The sequence below is a fragment of the Astatotilapia calliptera genome, chromosome 23, assembly GCF_964374335.1.
Source record: "Astatotilapia calliptera chromosome 23, fAstCal68.1, whole genome shotgun sequence".
Classification (NCBI taxonomy): Eukaryota; Metazoa; Chordata; class Actinopteri; order Cichliformes; family Cichlidae; genus Astatotilapia; species Astatotilapia calliptera.
Genome location: NC_137443.1, coordinates 29,489,499 through 29,511,469, shown reverse-complemented (window position 1 = coordinate 29,511,469; position 21,971 = coordinate 29,489,499). Strand labels below are relative to the sequence as shown.

Sequence of the window (21,971 nt, the reverse complement as noted above, 5' to 3'; positions counted from 1 at the left end):
GCACTGCACTGAATGCATTTTCATCTCTGTCCTGCATGAGAAAAGTGCTCATAAACTTCAGCCTTCAGTCGGGGGCCAAACTAAAGGCACATAAAAGCCTTTTTCTGGGATGTGAATAAAAAAAGAGAAGTAAGACTGGAACTGTGTGCTGGAACTAATGTAATATTAATGTTGCATTACTGAGAACAAACACTGTGAGATTTGTGAGTTTGGTTCAGACTTGAGCCTTTACTTTCCCTTTGGGGCCTCTTTTTCTAATATATAGCTGTAAAAAACACCTCCGCTTGCATCTCGAATTCAGCACGTTGTGCGGTGCAAACCAACCCTGACTCACTGTTCCAGCACATGAGCTTTTAAAAAGATTAATTTTGGTACACTGTCCCAAAATTAGACTTATAAACCAACAGTTTTGACTCATTATTCCGGTATTATTCTAAAGAAACCAGCCTTGGCTCACGGTATGCTTTTGGACCCCACTGGCTCTTGGTCCTGCCACTTTCAGTCTAATCCAGATGGTATTGGCCTCACAGTGTGAAGGGAAGAGATAACAGATTGGACACAAGAGACTGGACAATACATGGAGACAAAGAGGCACCACTATCTTTACCTCTGTGATAACCTGCAGGTCATTGAGGTAGGTCCGCTCTGTGGTCAATAGTTCCTTGGCTATAAAGTAAGCCTTGTCTGTGGGAAACTTCTAGACAGAAACAAAAAGAAGCAAATCAATCTGTTTATATATATTTTTATCTCATCTTCTACAGAAAGAAGTCTGCACATTTTATGTTGCGAAAGACCAGCAGTTCAGTTCTTGTTATTAATTTGGATGAATTCCCCCAATTAATAATTTCTTTGTCTCACCAAATTACAGTAACGTGCAAAAGTCTTCAGCCAACCTTATTTCTTTGCATTTTGCTAGAAAAATTGGAAATAGCTGCATTGATTCATTTATTTGGCCCTTGAAGTTACTTTTTTGTTAGGGAGGATTTGTTTGTTGTTGAGTCCAATGTTAAAATAAGTTCTTTAAAAAGCCAAAAAAAAATGCTGCTAGTGAAACATTTTTCACTAGCAGTCAAAAACTAATGTGCACACTTACGTCTGCATTTTTTTTTTAATATAAACAAAATTATAGCGGAAGTGCTGCCACATGTCTGGTCAGAAAGAGAGAACCAATTTGTTTATTTGGTAGTTCAATGAAAGACTTCTGTTAGTTAAGAGTGAGAAAACAAATTTGCAGTTTTGTATTGTTATACAATATTTGTATTACTTGAACACTGAAGCGGCCCTCCAATGAGATGACAGTGCCAGCAGTGGCCCACAGCTCATTTAAGTTTGAGACCCCTGCTGTGGACACTCACAGCACACTAATGACCTCCTCCATACATACCGACAATGATTTGAATGAAAACTTTCACATTTGGATTTGTCACTCCTTCAGACCTGATGTCACTATTTTTCATTCCAGTTCTTCTGTAATGTGGAATACCTCAGCACTCCTACCCCCACCCCTTTCTTTCCTTAAGATTGGCTTCTTGACAGCCAGTCTTTCACTGAGACCATTTCTGATGAGGTTTCAGTGAACAGTCGATGAATCGACCTTTGGGTCCAGATGCATCTCTCAGGTCCTGAGTCAGGTCTTTGCTTTAGTTTTCCTGCTTCTTAAAGACAAGACTTTCAGATATAGTTCATCTGCAACAAGGTCTTGTTTTGTTTTTTTCAGGTATGCCACTTCTTATTTTGTCCACTACTTGTCCAGTTTCTTCATATCTCCATGTGTATATGTGACAGGCTGTACCAACAAAACAAGTTCTTTGTTACTTCGTGTTTTTTTTTCCTGTCTGTTTTGTGTAAACACAACACAGGGTCATAACTTGATTTGACCATATTAATGCTTCAGTGATTCATAGGTCAGTGTTAACAAACAAATCATTCCTATGAAAATGGTCAGGCGAAAGAACTGGATTGAAATGAGTGAAAAAGTCACCAAGACTTTTGAAAGGACTTAAGAAAGCCTGGAAAACTATTGCTCAAGCACACTTACAAAAATTACAAGAATCTCTGGCTGCTTGAATCAAAATATAAAGAAAAGAGGAGTGGCTAAAGGCTTTGCACATTTGTCTGAGTCACAGCATTGTTTTTTCCAAGTACTGAAAGACTTGGGTGTTCACAACTTCTTAGTCCAGACTAAATTCCTTTGAAGTCCTTCTGGGGGCCAATTCAGTGACTACAAGAAATTTCCCCATCCACCTTCTTACTCTCTGTATACCCACCTTCCTCCTCGCCTCGTCTTCCTCATCGTTGCGAACATATCCCGCTTCGGTAAGCAGCGGGCTGGTAAGTGGGGATAACGGCTGGATTTCAGCACTCTGTTCAGCACCCAGGACCCCAGTCCTTCCCATTCTCTGCCCATTCACAGAGCCGTTCCCATTAACTGCTACATGAGGACCTCCCAACGAAGACTTCTCTGAACCCGGACTTCCTGAGGGGCGAGAAGAAAAGAAGAATATAGAAAGGGGGGAGAAGCGGAGGTTAGGAATAGAACAAAGAGTAAGAGAAGATGACAAGAGAAGATAAGGGACAGTGTTAAATTTGATACAAAGAGAAATTCAGCTTCTACAATGAAATGCACTGCCAACTTGTATTTGTATTTCTTATCATTTAATAGAACTTTTAATCATGACAGAATTATTTATTCTGCCAGACACAGCAGTGAAGCAAAAGGTTTCCAGGCTCACTGCACTGTGCACCTAAAAACATATTTAACAAGAAGAAGAAGAATTGTTCAATAATATTGTCTCCAAATAACTCAATTAAACATAAAACAAGATGATTGGCAATGAATTTCAACACTGGATAATTCTACACAATCAGTTCTAAAGTATGGTCTAAATGAGCACCTCTCATTTAGATCATACTTTAGGACCAAATGCCACTTGACCAAATGCTACTATCCACTGACTCTATTCTATTTGCATTCACTTATATGAATGTGAATATGATTAAAGCATAGCTAGAAGGGATGGAGAGAAGAAAAACAGACTGTTAGTAAGGAGCCAACCATTAATAAAGGTTATATCAAGGCATTACATAGGCAAATTAAGGGGAAGAATGATGGTGTGCATAGTGGAGGGCTTTGAACATTTCTGCATATTTCATAGTTCATCAGCAAGCTATCTTTTGCTTCAATTTGCCTACATAAACACCAGAAGGACAGTACAAGACTGATCAGTGCCATTAAATTTACAACCATTTATGATTTAAAAAAAGATCACCTAAACTTTGAGATGCTGGAAGCAGTAAAAGTTAGCCACTTTAACTTTTTACTAAAAAGTTTTGATGATGCCTTAAATGGAGCTGTCGTATAACAGGCATATGCTCTGAGTAGTTTAAATCTGCTTCTGGCAGCCCTTTATGAAAATGATGGAAAGGGTAAAAAGATAAGTCTACTTCTCACTAATGTGAGAAACACTACAGATGTTAACTACATGGTAACTACATGGTACTAAGTCGTGACTGTATACTTGCCCAGGTGCAAAGTTTCCACAGAGTCCACTTCTATACACCAAACTGAATCATGGATAAAACCATGGCAACCAATGAGTGCAAGTCTGTGTGTGGGGGGGATGCTATAACAACACTGACAACCATACAGAAGACCACTAAGAAACTACCACAAAAAAACAAACTGAAGCTACAAAACAATAAACGGAGTGGAATCAAGTACAACACTGAAAAAGACAAACAGGCTACGCTACAGACTAACTACCACAACACAAAACACTGGTGGGATCCATGTGACGAGCAGGCGGAGGGTATATAGGTGGGTGTGTGAGGGGCACGGCAGTTCAGCACCTGTTTGTTCTAAAGAAATTCCCAAGTCCCTTTTCTTCTGACAAACGTCATCATTTTTTTGTTTATTGACACTAGTTCACATAATCAGTTACAGTGTTAAAAAGAGAGATTAAAGGGAAAATGGGGGAAGGGGGCCTCAGAGAAGTCACCAAAAAAAGATTCAGAAGGTGCTTAGTGATGAAAATTAAAAAAAAAAAAAAAGGACAGGTGCGGAGGAATACAAAGTGTTACAGCAGAGACAGAAAAAACAGTGAGTCAATGCAGCTTTAGTCCATTCAAAATCAGCATGTTAATTTGTAAAGATGCTTATGCAGATCTTTGACTAGAATGGATGCATGTTCAGTATTTATAATTTCAAAGCATGCTACAGTCATTAAAATGAACAAATAAATAGAAAACATGCAAACCCCAAATGCCACCAAGGTCTCCACTTTAACTTTAAAAGAACAGCAAACAAGTGGTTTACACCTTTTAAAAAAAATCATGTAAAAAGAAAAAGATTAAAGGATCAAGTGACGCAGCAGTACCCTTGTATACCATTTTAATAATCTAAATTTAAGAAACACTTTGAAAATATGGTTGCTTTCTTGCTCAGACTTAAATAAGAAGACTGACTATGAACTCAGCTTAAGTTAGCTTAGCTTAGTTAGCAACAAGTGAGAAAATCCCTACAAAACCGCAACCTGTCAAGTTATTTTCTAAACTTTACAGTTGCTAACAAGTGGACTTTGTCACTTTTAGACAGAGATATGGGGTATGTTTTTTGCTAAGCTAAGCTAACTTGCCACTGGCTGTAGCTTCATATTTTCAACATATATAAATCTTTAGCTTTCAGAAAGACATCAAATATTTCCAAAAGTTTCAAACTATTTCGTGATGCAACCTGATATCATCACAGTGTGTATATATATGTATATATAATCGCCAAAAAAAGCTACAAGGTAGTTTACCTTTCATTTTAAATTAATCAGTCAAATTAACCAAATTTGGCTGCAATTAATTCCATAAATAAACAAAATATCAATCAATCAGTCTTTTACTGCATCTACTTTATATTAAAACTACAAAAACAAGCTTCAGTGGAAGTGACTGGCTTCAAGTGCTACTTGTTGACAGGCAGCGAGACTAAAGACAAGCTGGACTCAACCCCAGTATTCCAGTGTATGCATGTGAATAACTTCTCACAATACTCTGACTTTCATACCTTAAAAAATAAAATGCCAATATCTCTCAAAGATATCTTTATTTTTGCACTTGCACTTGCATTATGCTTTAAGCTGAACGTTACTTGTGTCTGTCTACCTTCGCCCTCTCAGTCTCCGTTAAAAGAGCACTGGAGTTGAGTCAGCCTTGTTTTGTCCTCATGCTTGGTGAGGAAACCGCAATGGGTACGAATGGTTTCTAAATATTCAAAAACAAAACAGTGCAGTTGAGAAATCATGAGCAAGGAGCAACAACAACAACAACAATAACAACAACAAAAAAGGGCTATAAACTGCAGTAAGAAGTATCTGAGTCTAGAAGCCTGCAAAGCTATAGGGTTGTTGTTAGGATTGTGTTAAACTGCACCCTCACACATCTGGATCCAGTTTAAGCCCCACGACAGAAACACAGCGTGACACAGGGAGCAAAAACAGAGTTGAGTGACAGAGAGCAGCAACATCCTTCACCTGGTTAACATGCATTTACAGTACAGAAAGTGAAATGGTGAGAAAACAGTGCTGAAAGACTTTTTTTCAACCCCTTGAAATAACAACAAAAAAAAAAGAAGCGAGAACATGCTTAAAAACAAACATTTACAAAGAGTGAATCATGAACATTTGATTCAGGTAGAGGCAGCAGGAAACAAAAGGTCATTCAACCTTGGAAGCTGATAGAATCTTGACGACATTCAGTCCAAATTAAGCCACCTTGTAACTTGAACCCCCGATATCAGCAAAACAGTTCAGCTTCCTGAAACTGAATCTACCAACAGTACTGTTTGTGTTTGCGTTTGTTGTGCTACAATTTAGGTGCAAAAAGACTGTAATATGCAAGAAGAACCAAACCAGAATGAGAATGAGCAAGCTAAGACACTGACTTAATACCATTTAATGCAATTTTTGCTTACTCAGTCCATCTGGATGACAGTGCTGAAACATGACATCTAAACAAAAGCTCCTTGTGTTGATCTTTAAAGTAATTTCAACTGATACTCAACAGGTTGGCTTATTTTTGTACTGATTTAGTTTATGGGACATTCAAACATTTCCTGCATGTCTCAAGAGAAGCCCACACTTTAATTCACTTCAGTTTGATCCAATTCAGCGTGCTGTAGTGGAGCAGCCAATGACAGAGATGGAGATGGGAAGCCTTCACCAGCAGAAAACAGCATCCAGAGAGGTGAAAGATAACAGGGTTACCTCTGTTTGTGGTTGCAGCGCATGCCTGGAGCCAAGCCGAGCAAAGCAGGACGAGGATGGCGGTCGGTGTGTTTGATTACCGCTGATTATGTGCATATAAACCGTGACAGAAAGAGAAAGCATAACCATAGAAAGAAATAAAGGCTGAAGAAATCCCCCTAAACCCATCACCAGCCAGCTGAAGTAGCATAAGTGTTGAAATGTAGAGACAAATGGAGCTTCAGCTAGAAAACACAGATATAAAAGATTAGGGTTTCCCTAAAATTGATGCAAAACTACTTCAATTGGTCTAAATACAAAAAGTCATGACCGCAAATATCCAGAATACCATCCAGATCACCCACGACAGACAGACAAATGAACTGAATGCATGAAAAATTGCTCAGAAGACAGGAACAACAGCAGTCGGCTATTTTCCTCCTCTGGCAGATCCCAGTAACTCACATAGAAAACACACTTTTCCCAAAGTGTAACACTCCAAGTACAATTCAATCTACTAACTAAATCAAATACACTGTACAGTTAAAGGGGATCAGACCAACTGTACAGAAGTCTCCCCTCCTAGCATCCTATCAAATCCATTTATGAACTTCAGCTATTACCTCAAAGTCCATCTATTGCACCAGACAGTCTGATTTAGAGAAAAAAGCTACACTATAACTACAAAATGGGTGTATAATGCCACAGAAAGGCAGAAAATCTGCTGAGCTTGACAGCTTTTAGAAAGTCCAATCAAGTATCACATTTACTACCAAAAAGAAAAAAACTCTTCACACACTTCTACACCTTAATGTCCCACAAATAAGAAAAAAATGTCTTAATTCTCAACAATGTGGCAAATGCTAACAAGTAAAGTGTGAAATGAACAAGAATTTTTTGAAAACGTCAAGGTTTTCCTCGAACTTTCTATGAAACATTTCCTTCTGCACATTCAACTACAGTGAATATAAATGTTTCTGAGTTATGGCACGTTGTGAGGAAGCTTTTACCAAATGTATGCTCATTATTTTACCTTTCTTTTTATACAAAGAGCTGGCTGGCTCACAAAAGTGTCAGCTAGCAGCTTACTAAGAAATCTGCATACGTAATTTTAAAAAAGGAGTTTAGAAAAAACAGATGTTATTAAAGATTCAATTCGCCATTAGAAAACACACATCTTGCCCTATGTTTACGCTCCAGAAAATACGTTAGACCCTGTGCGTAAAGCGTGCTTGACTATAAAATGTGTAAAAGCACCGCAATCAACCATAGTGTTTTCCTTCTATTTCGGTGCTCGTCAGTGTAGCAGGAAGACAAAGCTGTCTCTAAGAAGAAAAAGACGACTTTAAACATCTGTTTATCTGTAACACACTAAATTAACACGTTGTTTTTTTCCTTTTGCCCACTCATGCTCGCTCAACAGCTAAAAACCCGACCGCCTATGTCTTCCTCATTAAAGCGGTAACACCCTTCCTCTTCCTCCACACCGTCGCCACCCTCCTCCAACTGCAAACTCCCGAAAGAGAACTTGGTGTGAGAGAGCGGGGATGTGCCGTTTGAGTTAACCGAAATCATGGAGCTGACGGCGGCCGGGTTGCCGTACATTAAGGGCTGGCTGTACGCACTGCTGCCCGTGTCTGACTCTGTGTCGCTGGTGTCTGTGCCGCTGCTAGTAGACCCGTCGATCATTTGGACCGGCTGGTTTAGAGTGTTGTATTTGTTATTAGACGGGCTGCTGCCGGGCTTTCCCTGACGCCCGAACATCCGCTGCACCGTATTGGACCGTGGCTGACCAGGAACCAGGAGGTTCCTGTCATTGCCGTTGGTCATCATCATTCTACGCTCCAGTGGGGCAGAGCCAGGAGTTTTGGCGTGCAGCCCAGAGCGATTGCGGTGGTTGATGGGTGTCGATGTCAGCTGGCTGAGAATGAATGGGTCAGTGTCAGAGCGGTTCCTCATGTTATTGTTGTTGTAGTACGGTTTAGCCAGATTTGGCGAAGTGCGGTTTGAGGCGATCGGGGAGTAGCTGCCATAGTGGTTTTGTGGATGGGATGATGGCGGGACCGTGGGAGTCTCCACAGGGAGCGCTCCAGGACGTTTACTGAAATAATGCCCGCCGTCATCCCACCGCGAAGCTGAACGTGGCTGACTGTGACCGTTTGTCATCTCTGAGTGACTGAGTGAGTTTGTGCGGTGATGGAAGCTGCTGATCACCGGGCTGGAGCACTGACTGCGTGTCCCGGTTCCTAATGGACGACCCAACACTGCACCTCGCTTGTCTCGCCCCTGAAAGATCTCATCTAACAACGTGCTGTGGAGCGGGAGACGCCCATTTGTCAAAACGTCCTCATCTGTTAGCTCATGACTCACATTAAACTTGTTACACACAGGAGACTGATTTACAGTGTTCCTGTTACCCTGCATGCTTTGCTGCTGCTTCCCCACCATACCCTGCTGCATCAGCCCTTGGTGATTGGTGTGATAGAACCCATTAACAGCCCCAAACAGCCTCCCAGCTTGCCCCCCATTTCGACCAGGACTACCCAAGTGCCTACTATAAGCACAAGGCTCATCCTCATTGCTGTCATTTGCATTGCTGTGACCCCGGGTAGCCCTGTTGTTCTTTGTCACATCACATTCACTGTCTATGTCGCTGCAGTCTATGTAAGGAATAGAAGAGCTGCTGCCTTTGTTTGCCCTGCAGGATGGACCTGGGTTGAGGAGCTGCTGGTCCAGTACTGATCCTGCAACGTGGTGGTTCTGTCGGGGCTGAGTCGGGTCTGAGCCAGGCGCTGCCGTTAGGCCATGAAGACCGTTGGTGGGGGGCGTGACCGCCTGTGGCTCCTCCGAACCATTAGGTACAGCCAGATGGCTCAATCTGTCTGAGTCAGGCTGGTCTGCTAACGGGATCGACGTGGCACTCTGCAAATAACAAGAGGGGAGAAAAGACAGAACATGGAGTGAAGATGGAATGAAAGGTTAAAAGGGGGGAATAATAAAGGATAAAACTGTTATTTATTTGGGCTCTATTACAGGGACAGCCTTAGAGCAAGCACTCAGTTACACATTTTCACTCCCTGGAACGGCATGGGTACACAAGCTTTGTAATCACAGCTCCAGATGTAAACAAAGATGCTGAGGAGTGATTTTTAAAAAAAAGAAGAAGAAAAAAAAAGCTTGTTAATTATCGTGTGGTTGTGTTTCGGCGTTTTCTAATGCAGTTCCAAGTAAAGGTAAACATATTTCTCCCTCTGGTTTTCTACTGTACTTTCCCTCACACTATTTTGGTAGTTGACATTTCTGAGTCCATACATTTACGCTATGACTATTATTCTTTATACTGAGGCAATGATTGTTATTCTCTCACTGATTAATTCAAAACACTTGTGGGTTGAGTTAACCTGACATGTAGTTAGATTTCTCAGGAGGTGCCCATCAGGTTATGGCATAGACTGAAGGATAATTCAGACAAGACAAGCCTGAGCATGTCTAAGAGTGAGAGCCAATGTCAGCCCCCAATGTTGATTTAGTACCTAAATACGGAGCTACTTCAACAACCTCTCACAAAACACAGTACTTTGATATGCAAGAAAACTATTCCTGCTGAAAGTGTAAAAGAAACTCATATTGCTCATTGAGGCAAAGATAGCAGGATATGCTAGCAGCATGAAGTGTGAACGTAATGCCAACCAATAACTCCAAGCACCCATGGATTTTACGGTGGGGGTTATGTGTTGGAAAAGCAGGGCTTTAAGCAGCTGATTAAAAAGCTTGGCCAAAGATACAACATCCCAGGCAGAAAATAAAATATTTGTCAGTTTAATTATGTGACAGTATTGTGCAGTTCCTGAAGAGTTACAAGGTTTAGTTACTTTAGTTATTGTTAAACTAAAACGGTAAGCAGTTATTTTATACTTTTTATAACATACTGCTACTTTCTCATCAGTAACGACCAGCTCCTAACACAAACAGAACTCCAACACCAAGCAAGCTAAAGTTAGCCCGCTAGCTAAGCTTTGGGAAATAGCTTTGTTACCAGGTAAAGCAATGTTAGCCAACAGGAAGCATGTGGGTATTGTTCAGCTTGGTTTCCCAAAGAGTTTCTGATCTTACACTAAAGTAAAAATACCAGGACTGCCAAATTAAAAAACAAACAAAAAACAACCTAATTCAAGCATAGAATACACTACTTTGTCAAAGGCCAGAAATGGATATAAAAACGCAAACATGTTTTTCAAGTAATGCAACAAAGACTAACTGCCTCAACTATACGTGCCTAATTTTGACCTCCGATCTCAGACGAAACATCCTGGAGATATTGTGCATGCAATAGCACAATATAACAGTGCAGTGTAGTTTTGTATGCGCAGTTTTGGCTCATGCTTTTTTGCATAAACACTAACCTGCTAATGGTTGTGGGTGTCATTAATAATGGGTTTCTAGAAAAGTTTTAAGCTCGCATTACCTCTTTTGGCACATGTGATCTTGTGGAGGCAGACTGAGGGGATATGCTGCTGTTGGACAGGATCTTACTGTGCTTCCTGAAAAAAAAAAAAAAGCAGGGAAACAGATGAGATTATACCATATACGACTAATCAGCGACCGAGAAATTTGATTACATTTAACTTCAGTAGCTTGGCTCAGTCTTGGTAAAACGAAGGAGGAACACTACACCTTTCAAATGGAACTTTCTTGGGCTCGGAGTCTTTAACGTAATCAATGATTTGCTTCTGGGTTCGACCACTGCAGGTAGAGGACACGGAAAGAAGACCAGTTGATACGAAACCAAAATATTTTAAAAAGAGGAGTTCACTTTCAGTCTCTTTTTTCTTTCCTCTTCTTACCTGAACCGGAATGAGGATCCTCGGGTGAAGAGGATGGGCTTGGGTTTTGGTTTGGGCTCCTCAAAGAGTCTGAAGAAGGCATGGTACTCGACACAGATCTTCCAGAAAACCTTACAGCAGTCCCTGCTGGCCATGGCAAACTCCAGCGTGTCATGGTGGGCATTCTGCTGGGAGGATACAGCAACAAATATAAGCACAGAAAGCAGAAAGAGAAAAGGCGAGGCAAGAAAAGAAAGGAAACGTCGCATGAACTTACAGTGGGGTCGGCTCTAAGCTTGATTAGGAACCTTTTACGTTTGAAGCTGAGTTTACGGATCTTGGACCAGTTGAAAGAGTTAATTTTTGTGTTCCCCTGAATACAGAAAAATCAGAATCAGTTAAGACAGCACAAGCAAAATTGAAAACAAACCCAAAACTACCAGGCGGTACATTCCTTACCAGATGAGTTGGGTGGAGGCTTACCACAAAACGTCAGGAACCAATTAATCGATTTGTCATATCAGCCAAATTTTAAAAGATCTCAGCACTCTTTGAAGATGTGGCAAAAAAAAAATCAGGGCAGTGAAACAGCGCAGACTGGACTTAATTGGGGTCAGCCTGGTCAAAAGAGAGTGCATCCACTGTTCTATGGCATGTTTTGTGTGTTATGTTTGAGAGTGTCAGGTCAGAGCACCATTAAAAAAAACTGCCTGAACTGCAGCCGAGCAGCAGCAACCACCATCTGTTAATTGCTGTGCCTAATATCTCGGTGTTGTCAGTGGAGAAAACCTTCCACCTTGAGTTGAGGATACTATGATACTAAGACTAAGACTCCCTTCCTTCTTTCTTCTATAAAATATCTAAAGCATTTACAACTCATACAAAACATATTTGTCAGCCTTGTTAATGTGTGTCGAAAAACCGTTGGTGTTCACCTAGAAAATATCAATTTTTAGCCAACTGCCCCACCCAAGCCCCAAAAACCTTTTATGGCCCCTACTTATTGAAGATTTTACCTGGAAAACCAGTACCCCACTGTTTGCTACAGCCAGGCTGAGTTTAGTACCCTCGCGGTCCTTCGCCGGGTGTAAGCGAACACCATACATCTCTAACCGCCGTGCGATTTCAAGCAGCTGATAGTCCGACTCTGCCGGCGTCTGCCCGCTGTGGAGAAGAGAGATGCATCAAACTATCAGCGATCAATCAGCAGCTCATTTAAGCCATTCGTCTTAGTTAGTGTTCAAGACTTGCTCTCAGTGTGTAAGAAAATCAATTCCTCTAACCAAGAGGTAATGAGTCACAGCTTAAACTGTGCATCTCAGGGGTATACTGAGAATTTAAAAACATGGGTCAGCCTTAAAATACACTGCGGCACCCACAGCGGGGAGGAAGAAATCAGCCACAAAATCCACACAAAGTTTGTTTCCTCACAAAATCTGAAAATAGCTTCCTGTTTCCTGTATAAGCGGCTGAATTGGCCATTTCCTTCCTGTGTCGGCTAAGGGGAGGGTGAAGGATTGAAGGGAGGCAAGGCGGAGAGGAGGGTGAGGGGAGAACGGGTGTGCGGTGCACGGTGTGACGGTGACTGATGATCAACAAGTTTGTTTTTCAGCTCTTATTCAATTCAATTCAATTTTATTTATATAGCGCCAAATCACAACAAAAGTCGCCTCAAGGCGCTTCATACATTATTGGTGGTTAAGGGAGGGTTTTGCATGTCCAGAAAAGAATCTCATTTATTTATTTGCTGCCAGCAGCATGGAAATGAAATACATGATGTGTGTGTGTCTGTGTGTGTGGTCCCAGGGGCACAGTAGGAGTGCCAAGTGGTATGTTTGCAGATAGCCAGCTCTGCAGGGGAGAGATTTAGAAGTGTGTGAATGTGAGTGTGTGCTGGCTGTTGTGGTTAGAAGATAAACCTCTCTGCAGGAGGGAGACTTATGGGTGTGTGTTTGGGGGGTGTATATTTGAATAAACAGATAAATATCTTTGCATTGCAGACTGGAATTATGCGAGCTTGGTGTGTGTTTATATATGACAAACATATCTCTCCTGACACCTCTGAGCTTGCCACCTAGAAACTGATCTGTACCTCAGCTCAGTATTGTTTTCTAAGCAAGGATAATCTTGCTGTTTGCAGATAAACAGTGCTGCTTTGGTACTGTTAGAATGACCTGATTGTTAATAACCTCTTGACATTCATGCTAACATACTGTGAAACCGGTGGAGTTTATGTTTGTGATTACTAAAGGCTTCCTCCCCCCATGAATCATGTATACACAGAACTGTGTTCACTTAATCCACCAAAGCTGATCAGATTTTAAATCTTTTATATTAATTTCAGATAATGCAGCTATGTTGGAAGTCAATCATGATCCGGTGGGAAAGGGAAACGTGAAGAGAGGAAGAAACATTAAGGATCATGATAACCATTATTTGCCAGAATTTTGTAACTCAAGTAGTTTGATCTTCTAGTAAAATAATTGATTCATAAGGAGACTTGATTCTTTTTTAGATGACCTAAAGGCAAACCTGAAAATTAACCGGCTCAGAAACAGGTTATGTTCCAGATAAGAGCTCATCAGGCATGACATCACTGCCTACTGACTAATCAATTCTCTGGAAAACAGCATCACTTCCTGGAAAATCTCTCAGAGCTGTGAAAGGACAGTAGGAGGGTCTAAGGTTTTTCCATGTGTTTGTGTTTTCCTGATGCAACTTTATTTAATTTCAACTTACAATAATTTTAGGGTCTAATACTAATAGTGTGTTAATATCCGATCCTGAAACAGGCCATGTATTTGTAGTAATAGACACTATATCAAATTAGCGTGCAGTCTATACACATATGGTTGAATTTGCTTTTTAAAATTGTATTTAACTTAGGTTGCTCTCAGACGCATGCTTGCAATTTGTCAAATGCTGCCAATGCACTTTAATGTGACCGGCTTAAATGACGAACCCCTGTGTTATCTGCTTATCCATCTGATAACCACTTCTGTGTGACTGCTTAACCTGATTGCTGATAAGTGAAGATGTATTACAGGAAGATACCCTGGGGATGCTGAACTTGCAGGGCCCCGTCTGAGCCTCATGCTCTCTCTCCTGACTTAGATACTACTCCTAATAGTCTACTCCAATCAGCAATCAGGTTACTCTTTAGTTGTTTTAACCCATATTTCCTTGTTTTTCATGGTAACAGCAGGTGTTCTGCCTGCTTTCATTTTATTGATAATAACTGTTTTGTTTTGTTTTTTCTTCTTAGTCTCCTTATTTAACTTGGGCACTTTTATTGTTACTGCCCCACATCTCAGGCCGGCAAAGTATAGAGTAAGAGAGCATGAAGGCTATGAAGTTAGTAAGACATGGTAGAGTAGCCGGGTGTGTACACGACTTCCACATGGGAGAGTGGGGTTTGAATCCCATTCAAGTTACTGGGAGGGGCTGAAAACCTACATTGGTTGCCATTTTTTTGACACTGTGCAGATTAAACCCATGCTGATTCCCACAAAGCATAGAGAAAACCCTGAATTCACTGGAACCCACATCTAATAAGCAATCCATGTGTGGACGTGCACACGAGATAACTCACACATGCTCGCGGTGGCAGTCTATGATCTCGTCTCTAATGGCGTCTTGGTCGGGCAGATACTTATTGTGAAGGAGGTGCTGCCAGCTCTGGGTCTCATCGAAGTCTCCGATCTCAGCTGGTGGAGGGAAAAGAAAATGGATATTTATTTAAAGTGAGGACGAGGAAGGTTAGGAGCTGATTAAAATAAAGATGCAGAGTGTTGAGGAAAAAAAAAAAGAGTTAAAAGGCCTTTTCCTCATCCACAAACCAACCTTGGCAACTCTGTTGTAGATGAAGTGTGCTGATGCATGCGTCCCCATCTGTTTTATACCAGCAGCACTCCCATATACTGTACTGCCTGCAGGTGCACATACGGGCTGAGCACTGACAGTTGCTATGACAACTGAGCAATATCCTTCAGTATACAGCGCTGTACCTTAGCAGCATCTGAAAGACGGAGTCAAGATCCTATATCCTCCATTTACAGAGCTGAGGTACAATGGTCGTTGTGACGAATCGCGACCATAAAGTCTGCATCCTGTAGACGACCACATGCTCACACTTCATTCAACTATAACGCTTACAATTATAAATGAGAGGTGATTGAGATTGTAATGCTATGGTGGTTCCCGTTGGTATTACTGTAAGTGTTGAAGGAGGCTGTTTTGTATTTATGTTCGTTGTCATTTACTTGGTATAAAACACAGTAAGTGGTGCTGAAATTACCCCCACAGGGAATCTCTGTAATGAATCTGTTGATTTACAGTCAGTCATCTACATAAGCAAAGCATTTACATTATAATAGAACCTTCACAGAGGCCAAAGATCTTTTCAGACAAGGAAATTTTAGTAACTATTAAAAGCTATCTGCATATGAATATGCAGTATCTGCAGGCAACTGACCCCTCAGATTTAAGCAAGCAAGAGGGGCCATATCTGGTGAAATGCAGTCAGCTACTGTCTGATGATGAGCAGACTGTCAATGTGTACTCATTGACAGATGACAGCGAAAGCCCCCAAAATATCAGCAGTTGTCCTGGAGGCACCAAAGGATAGCTGATGACTTCAGAGACGGTGAAGAATCCAACACCTCTCAACATGAAAGGCATTTACTGGGTGGCACAATGGCCTTTAGCCTGGCATCTGTCATGTGATGAACGAAAGGAAGCTGTGAGTAACAAGAGTGCTCTTTCCTGCCTTGAAAGGCTTCATCACTTCCACCCACTTTGCTGCTAAAGCGTTAATGAATAACCCAAGTAACCATCCATCGATTCGCTTCCACTTATCCTTTTCAGGGTCGCGGGGGGCACTGGAGCCTATCCCAGCTGTCATAGGGCGAGAGGCAGGGTACACCCTGGACAGGTCGCCAGTCTGTCGCAGGGCCAACACATAGGGACAGACAACCATTCGCACTCACATTCATACCTAGTGACAATTTGGATTATCCAATTAACCTATCCCCACAAGCTGCATGTCTTTGGACAGTGGGAGGAAGCCGGAGTAACCGGAGGGAACCCACGCAAACACAGGGAGAACATGCAAACTCCACACAGAAAGACCCCGGCCTGATGGTGGAATTGAACTCAGGACCTTCTTGCTGTGCAGCAACAGTGCTAACCACCGTGCCACCGTGCCGCCAAGTAACCAGTGTGCAGATTTCTGCCTTTTTATTCGGTCCGACAGCTCTCAGACATCAAATTACGTTCAGGCTCAAGTTTAATTTATTCCCGTTTAATTTGCATACATGCTTTTTGCAAAGCATGGATTTTAATTTCTTCTTTTCCCCCCCCCTCTACACTGATGCAAATTAAAAATTAAAGTTATATGAATCAATACAGTTGCTGTGATTATTAATGATTACCCTGAACTGTGAAGGCAAAAAGGAACCTCAACAACCTCTGCATATTTTAATTAATTGTTTTCCAGTCATCGACTGCTGTTATGATTTGATGACATTCACAGCATGTCAAAATCATCTAAAAAGGGACTCGTTTGTGTGCTTCAGCGCCTTCCAAACATCAGATTCTTGAATACTTTTCGTGTTAAAACTCACACTGAATAATGTGGGAGACCATGAGAGCGGCGCTCGTGTCGTTGCAGATCAGACGACCACAGGCCAGGTCGCGTTTAATCTGTAGAGCAAACAGATACCTGGAGGAAAAATAAACAAACAAACAAAAAAATAGAAAGATTGTGGGGATGGAGGAAAAGGAAGATGAAAAACAGAAGTTTGGGGAAAGGTTACAGGGGTTAATGCACACTCCATAAACGCAGCAACTTACAATGTTAGAGCCAATCTCATAACCATTAAAGTGATGGCATTTAGAGAGAAACCCTGTGTATGCCCGCTGCTTTGCATCTACTGCCTTTAAACTGACCCTAATTGCGGGTTTTGTTAATCATTATACAGGCGGCTACTTACGCCATGATGAGGGCTTAATGAGAGTCACAGACACAAGCATGTGCACCCGTGTATGCACATGCTGCCGGGCTGTGATGTCACATTTTAATTAAGAAAGCCCAACAACGACAGTGGGAGGCTTAATAAAAGGAAAAAAGCCTGTAGGCAACATCACCCTGTAGGAGCACGCCAGAATTCAATGTAAACGGCATCACCGGAAAAAGTATTCAAGGTCCGCATGTTCATCTCCCACAACCTTTAAACCTGATTCGCTGCCTTTCTATTCACTGTATGTGGGCAAACAGTTGACTGCATTCAGAGTGAATCCATGTGAGAGTGTGATCAATGATCTGAGGCACCTTTTAATGTAAAATCCAATTCAACTGTTTTGCTGCGTGATTACCTCGCTAGCAAAGTTAATGAGGCTTTCAGTGCAGAATGTTATTACACAAGAAAGCTGCACTTATTTAGACTGAAAAACATCAGGTCAATCCAGCGGCCTTGACCATACTGGAGTAGCACTGTTATTGGGAGCAGATCCCATTTCTGATTTCAATTAAATTTTATTCTCACCCCCTGAAAAGAGAAGGTACATAAGATACAGCCCTCTGTATCTTTAGCACCATTATTACATCCATACAATATTGATTGTAAATAAGGTTAGCACGTTGTTAAAACAGGCCATACAAAAGGCGTCATACGTTTTACTAGTACCTACCATCACGAGCAGATCACTTGTGATGGTAGGTACTAGTAACTACTGGATAAGTAAAAGCTTTATACTACCCACAATCTTTCCATGGATTGTCTTCAAACTTCACAAGAATACACAAGGCTTCAGGGGTCATGATGACCAAGGTTGACTAAGCATTAGACCTTGACCTTTTTGTTAGCACCCAAGGTCAAAGCTTTTGTTGTTGTTGATATGCTCTCTCGAGTGCTCTGGTTTATACAGCACCAAAAACATAAATGTCACACAACCGGTTGGGGGTGAAGATTCAGTAATCAGCAGCTAATAGGAGGTTAACAGCTTGATATACACACAAGGAAGCCTTTCTTCCATCTGTGCTTACATTACTCATCAAAGGAAACACTGACAGCGGCAACACGGTGGGAGCCAAACAAAAGGGGAAAAGAAACAACTATGTGTCTACTTCATGTTCGTCCACTGACACAATCAGAGATGATATGAGGTCAGTGGAATAATCTCTCCTACTTTTATCTACAGTGAGCTGGTGACAGGAATCAATAGTAAGATGTAGGATTTCACTACAGTGGGTATAACTATAACTTTATTTCTACAGGTAACTTTAGTGCTTCCTGATTTGCCATCATCTCAAATTAACCCGCTCAGGCTCAAATTAAACTTTTTGTTGCTAATGCACAACCAAGTCCTGCAGTGGTACTTCTGAGTAAAAAAACCTCATAAAATATGTATGTGGGGTAATCAGGTTGTTAGTTTTTAACTGTTGCAAATCGGCAACGCCTGCCTCGAGAGGGTTGAGCCCAGCTGGGTGGCTGTAGGAGTGTCAGCACCATGGGAAAAATGTGGAAGGTCAGATAATTGTCCTATTTATGTTTTAGCCAAGTGACCGAGAATTTCTGCGTGTGTCCTAAATCAGCTCCGACAAACAGAAACAGTCCAGAAGGGTCCCGCTAGGCTCCGTCACACTAAACTAAACAAGAAGGTGGACTTGATGGTCTGCAGATAACGCTACACTTTTTAAGCAAAGGACAGAGGGAATAGGTGGGAATCCAGATAAAATGGATCTTCCAGGGTTAAACTATGATTAAAAGGCCAGAAGTGGTCAGACCATTCATCTTCTTTGACTTCCTTTCAGCTGGCTTGGAATACCAGAAGGTTTATTGAGCCTTGTTCCCAGATGACAAAAATATGTTTGGGTCCAGAAAAGACAAAACGGCTTATTTGATGTCAGGCATATAAATGTGTTATAAATGCTAAGGGTCTGACCAAAAACAACAACAGGCAGACAACAAGAAATATACAAGACTTCTGCCTCATGTTTGGATGCAGCTGTAAATCATAAATTGTCCTTAAAAATTCCTGGTGAAGGACTGAAATCACGCTGACCAGACAGGAAACCAAATGCTGAACAGCATGTCTTTTAATTTGGGAGCTTCTTCTTCAGATAGGTGTGGTTTCTGTGCGTGGAAGACCTACCGAGTCAGCTCCTCCAAGAGCTGCGTGTGGTCAGGAGGGAAGAACTTCACCACAAAACGAAGGATGGTGTTTTTAGGCCCTGGAGGAGGGAAATAACGGGATGTGGTTAGGAAGAACGAGACAGAGTGGAGAGATGCAGAAAGGCTGCAGAGGAAATATCCGTTTACTACTATTAGTGGGAGTGTCTAATGTCTGAGTTAAGAAGAGTTTGGATTTGTGTTTTAGTTTGAAGCACAGAGGCGTTTGAAGGATGAAAGACGGGATGGGATCTGAGAGTGACTTACGTCTGATCTGCTTCAGTGTCGGCTTCAAAAGATCCAGCCACACCTGCGGGCATCAGGGAACAGCTTTACTTTCATTAGTGCCTTAAAGACGGATACCTGATTTTCATCTCTAGCTACAAAAATGATTCATTTTCAACTAATGTGCATGTTTGTTCCAGCTGTGAGAAAAGAGATCATTTCACTGGAAATATTAAAGACTTTAGTGAAACCTGAGGTCCTACGTGTAGCAGACACCACCTGATAATTACTAACCTTTAAAACTCCTGTATCTATTTATTTTATCTCATTTATTTTCCTTCAAATGGTTCAGTTCATGGGTCCACAGTTCATAATAATTCCCAAATCTGCTGGACACTTACTAAAAAGAGAGCTATTTTCAGCTATAATTTGTTAATAGAAGGAAAAGCAGAATTTCTTTCAAAGAAAATACGTTAAAACTATTATATCAATTAAAATAACATATATTCATTCTTCTCCTGTTTAAAAAAAGCACTGCACATTTGCTTTGGACATTTTTTAATGTGCATTTACTAAATGACTGGTCCATGCTCATGCTACAGTAATGTTTGGTCTCTGACTTTAGTCCACTGTTAGGTGGCTGCCAGGCAACATGACATGTCATCATATATCATACATAATTCAAGGTTTGTGGAAATAATTGAGATGTTGCTGAAATGATATGATGCTTTTGCAAGGCACATACTCCTGCAGAAATGCTACAAATGCACAAACTTAGCAAAACATTGTCACCAAAGCATTTTTGGGGGATATAACTTACATATCACTGTTGTGAAATTAAAATAATGTGATGCTTATCCAAGGTGTTACGGTGCTACAAACGGGTCATCTTGACCTGATCATAGGTGGTTACCAGGCAACAAGATTACGTTATTATGTAATGATATAGATAAGAACTTTCAGGGGTCTAAGATGTACCTGTGTGCCAGTTTTGGCTGCTCAACTCCCGATGGTGTAGGAGGAGCTCACAGATACTGGGTGAAACCAGTCTTTTATATTTCTATAACAAATGCCAAGAGAAAGGAAAGTGAAAATACCCAAAAAAGTCCTTATTTGGGGTTTAGCAGTAGCTGAAGCTCAGAACTGTATTAGCACAAACGATACCGTTGAATATGATGGCAGTGTTATGATGGCTACGTTGTAAGCAGATTCAGTGTGAATGTCTTTGATATATAGCGATGTTTCAATGCGGGCGATCTGCTTGACGGACAGCCTCATTTGTTATGTGCATGTGGGTCTGCTTTCTGAGTATTTGTCTTGACAAAGTTGTAATCATTTCTTCAGCATTACATCATTTGTTCCACTGATCCACTTCAAAACAACAGCTCTCATGCCCGAGGCACTGGTAAGCACAGCGACTGCCTGTGTTTAGATACATTAAAGAGCTTGTGTTCATGTGTTTCGACAGAATGGATCAGTCCATCTCTGAGTTACAGACTTACTGTTGTCTTGCAGCAAAATTCTTCTTTACAAGTTTTTTAAATTTATTAATTGCATTAATAGAAAGTGAAGTAAACAAAAGGATTAAAACTATAGACAGCCCCAGTAACATACAGCAAGTCTACAAAACACTATACAGCGAGCTGCTGCTTTTTGGAGCATAGAAAACCTAAATCCAGGCTCATTTATATCTGAAACACTTCTCACACAAGAGTGGTTACAGAAAAAGAAAAATATTTTATTTATTTGTGAAGTTTCTCTCCCCTGTCCTCAGCCTACCTCCACACACACACACACACACACACACACACACACACACACACACACACACACACACACACACACACACACACACACACACACACACGCCAGTGTGATAAAGCTTTCCCAAGTGTTTGTTAACATAAAAATGAAGAGCATGACTTTCTTCCACATTTGTCTTTGACAAACCAAAGAGCGCCAAGGGGGAAACACAGAATGCGAAGTTTGTTGCAGAGTTTCCCTAAGGCACCTCAAACACCTCTATTATATGACTGAGCACAACCTCAACCACACACGCTGTGTACCCATGTGATTAAAGCTAAAGTTAGCTTGTGGCAAGTGAGAAGGAAGTTTTAATTTGAGACATTTTCCTAGTTAGCATAGATAAAAAATGGTTTTAAACAACAGAAATGAGCAAAAGTACTTAAAGGTACTCCATGGTGCAATATGTGTGCATCTTACTGTCATCTTCCGCTGGTCCTGGTACTCCAGTCCAAAATAGTCTCCCTCAACCAGGTTGAGATGGGCACAAACCAGGTCAAACAGCACTTTGCCTGGTGAACGTTGCTAGAAGAGAGAAAAAAAAAAAGATTCAAATAAAGGAAACTGAAGAACACAGCTGGCCAGAGGAGGAAAGTCAGGTGCATACATCAGGCGAGTGCTGATAATGGAATTGATTTTTCAACTTTAAAGTGCCTTAATATCAGAAGTCTCCACATTTATCTTTTATCTTTCAATAGAATATCTCGAAAGATTGTGAG

The 21,971-nt window shown here is 41.2% G+C and overlaps 1 protein-coding gene across 4 annotated transcripts in view; it reads right to left on the bottom strand.

The window, feature by feature from the left end:
- Window positions 1-21,971, bottom strand: part of LOC113016867 (FERM, ARHGEF and pleckstrin domain-containing protein 1-like) — a 71,527-nt gene that overhangs the window by 12,979 nt on the left and 36,577 nt on the right. The window contains exons 3-15 of one of the 4 annotated variants that reach the window (XM_080297900.1): window positions 21,673-21,777; window positions 19,492-19,534; window positions 19,208-19,286; window positions 16,678-16,775; window positions 14,646-14,760; window positions 12,070-12,217; window positions 11,331-11,426; window positions 11,075-11,241; window positions 10,905-10,973; window positions 10,696-10,771; window positions 8,918-9,152; window positions 2,268-2,476; window positions 608-697 (exon numbers count right to left, since the gene is read on the bottom strand). In XM_080297900.1, coding sequence (XP_080154026.1) covers window positions 608-697; window positions 2,268-2,476; window positions 8,918-9,152; window positions 10,696-10,771; window positions 10,905-10,973; window positions 11,075-11,241; window positions 11,331-11,426; window positions 12,070-12,217; window positions 14,646-14,760; window positions 16,678-16,775; window positions 19,208-19,286; window positions 19,492-19,534; window positions 21,673-21,777 — 1,530 coding nt within the window. The remainder of the gene's footprint in view (window positions 1-607; window positions 698-2,267; window positions 2,477-8,917; window positions 9,153-10,695; window positions 10,772-10,904; window positions 10,974-11,074; window positions 11,242-11,330; window positions 11,427-12,069; window positions 12,218-14,645; window positions 14,761-16,677; window positions 16,776-19,207; window positions 19,287-19,491; window positions 19,535-21,672; window positions 21,778-21,971) is intronic. The other 3 variants (XM_080297901.1, XM_026160024.2, XM_080297902.1) reach the window with 3 other exon arrangements.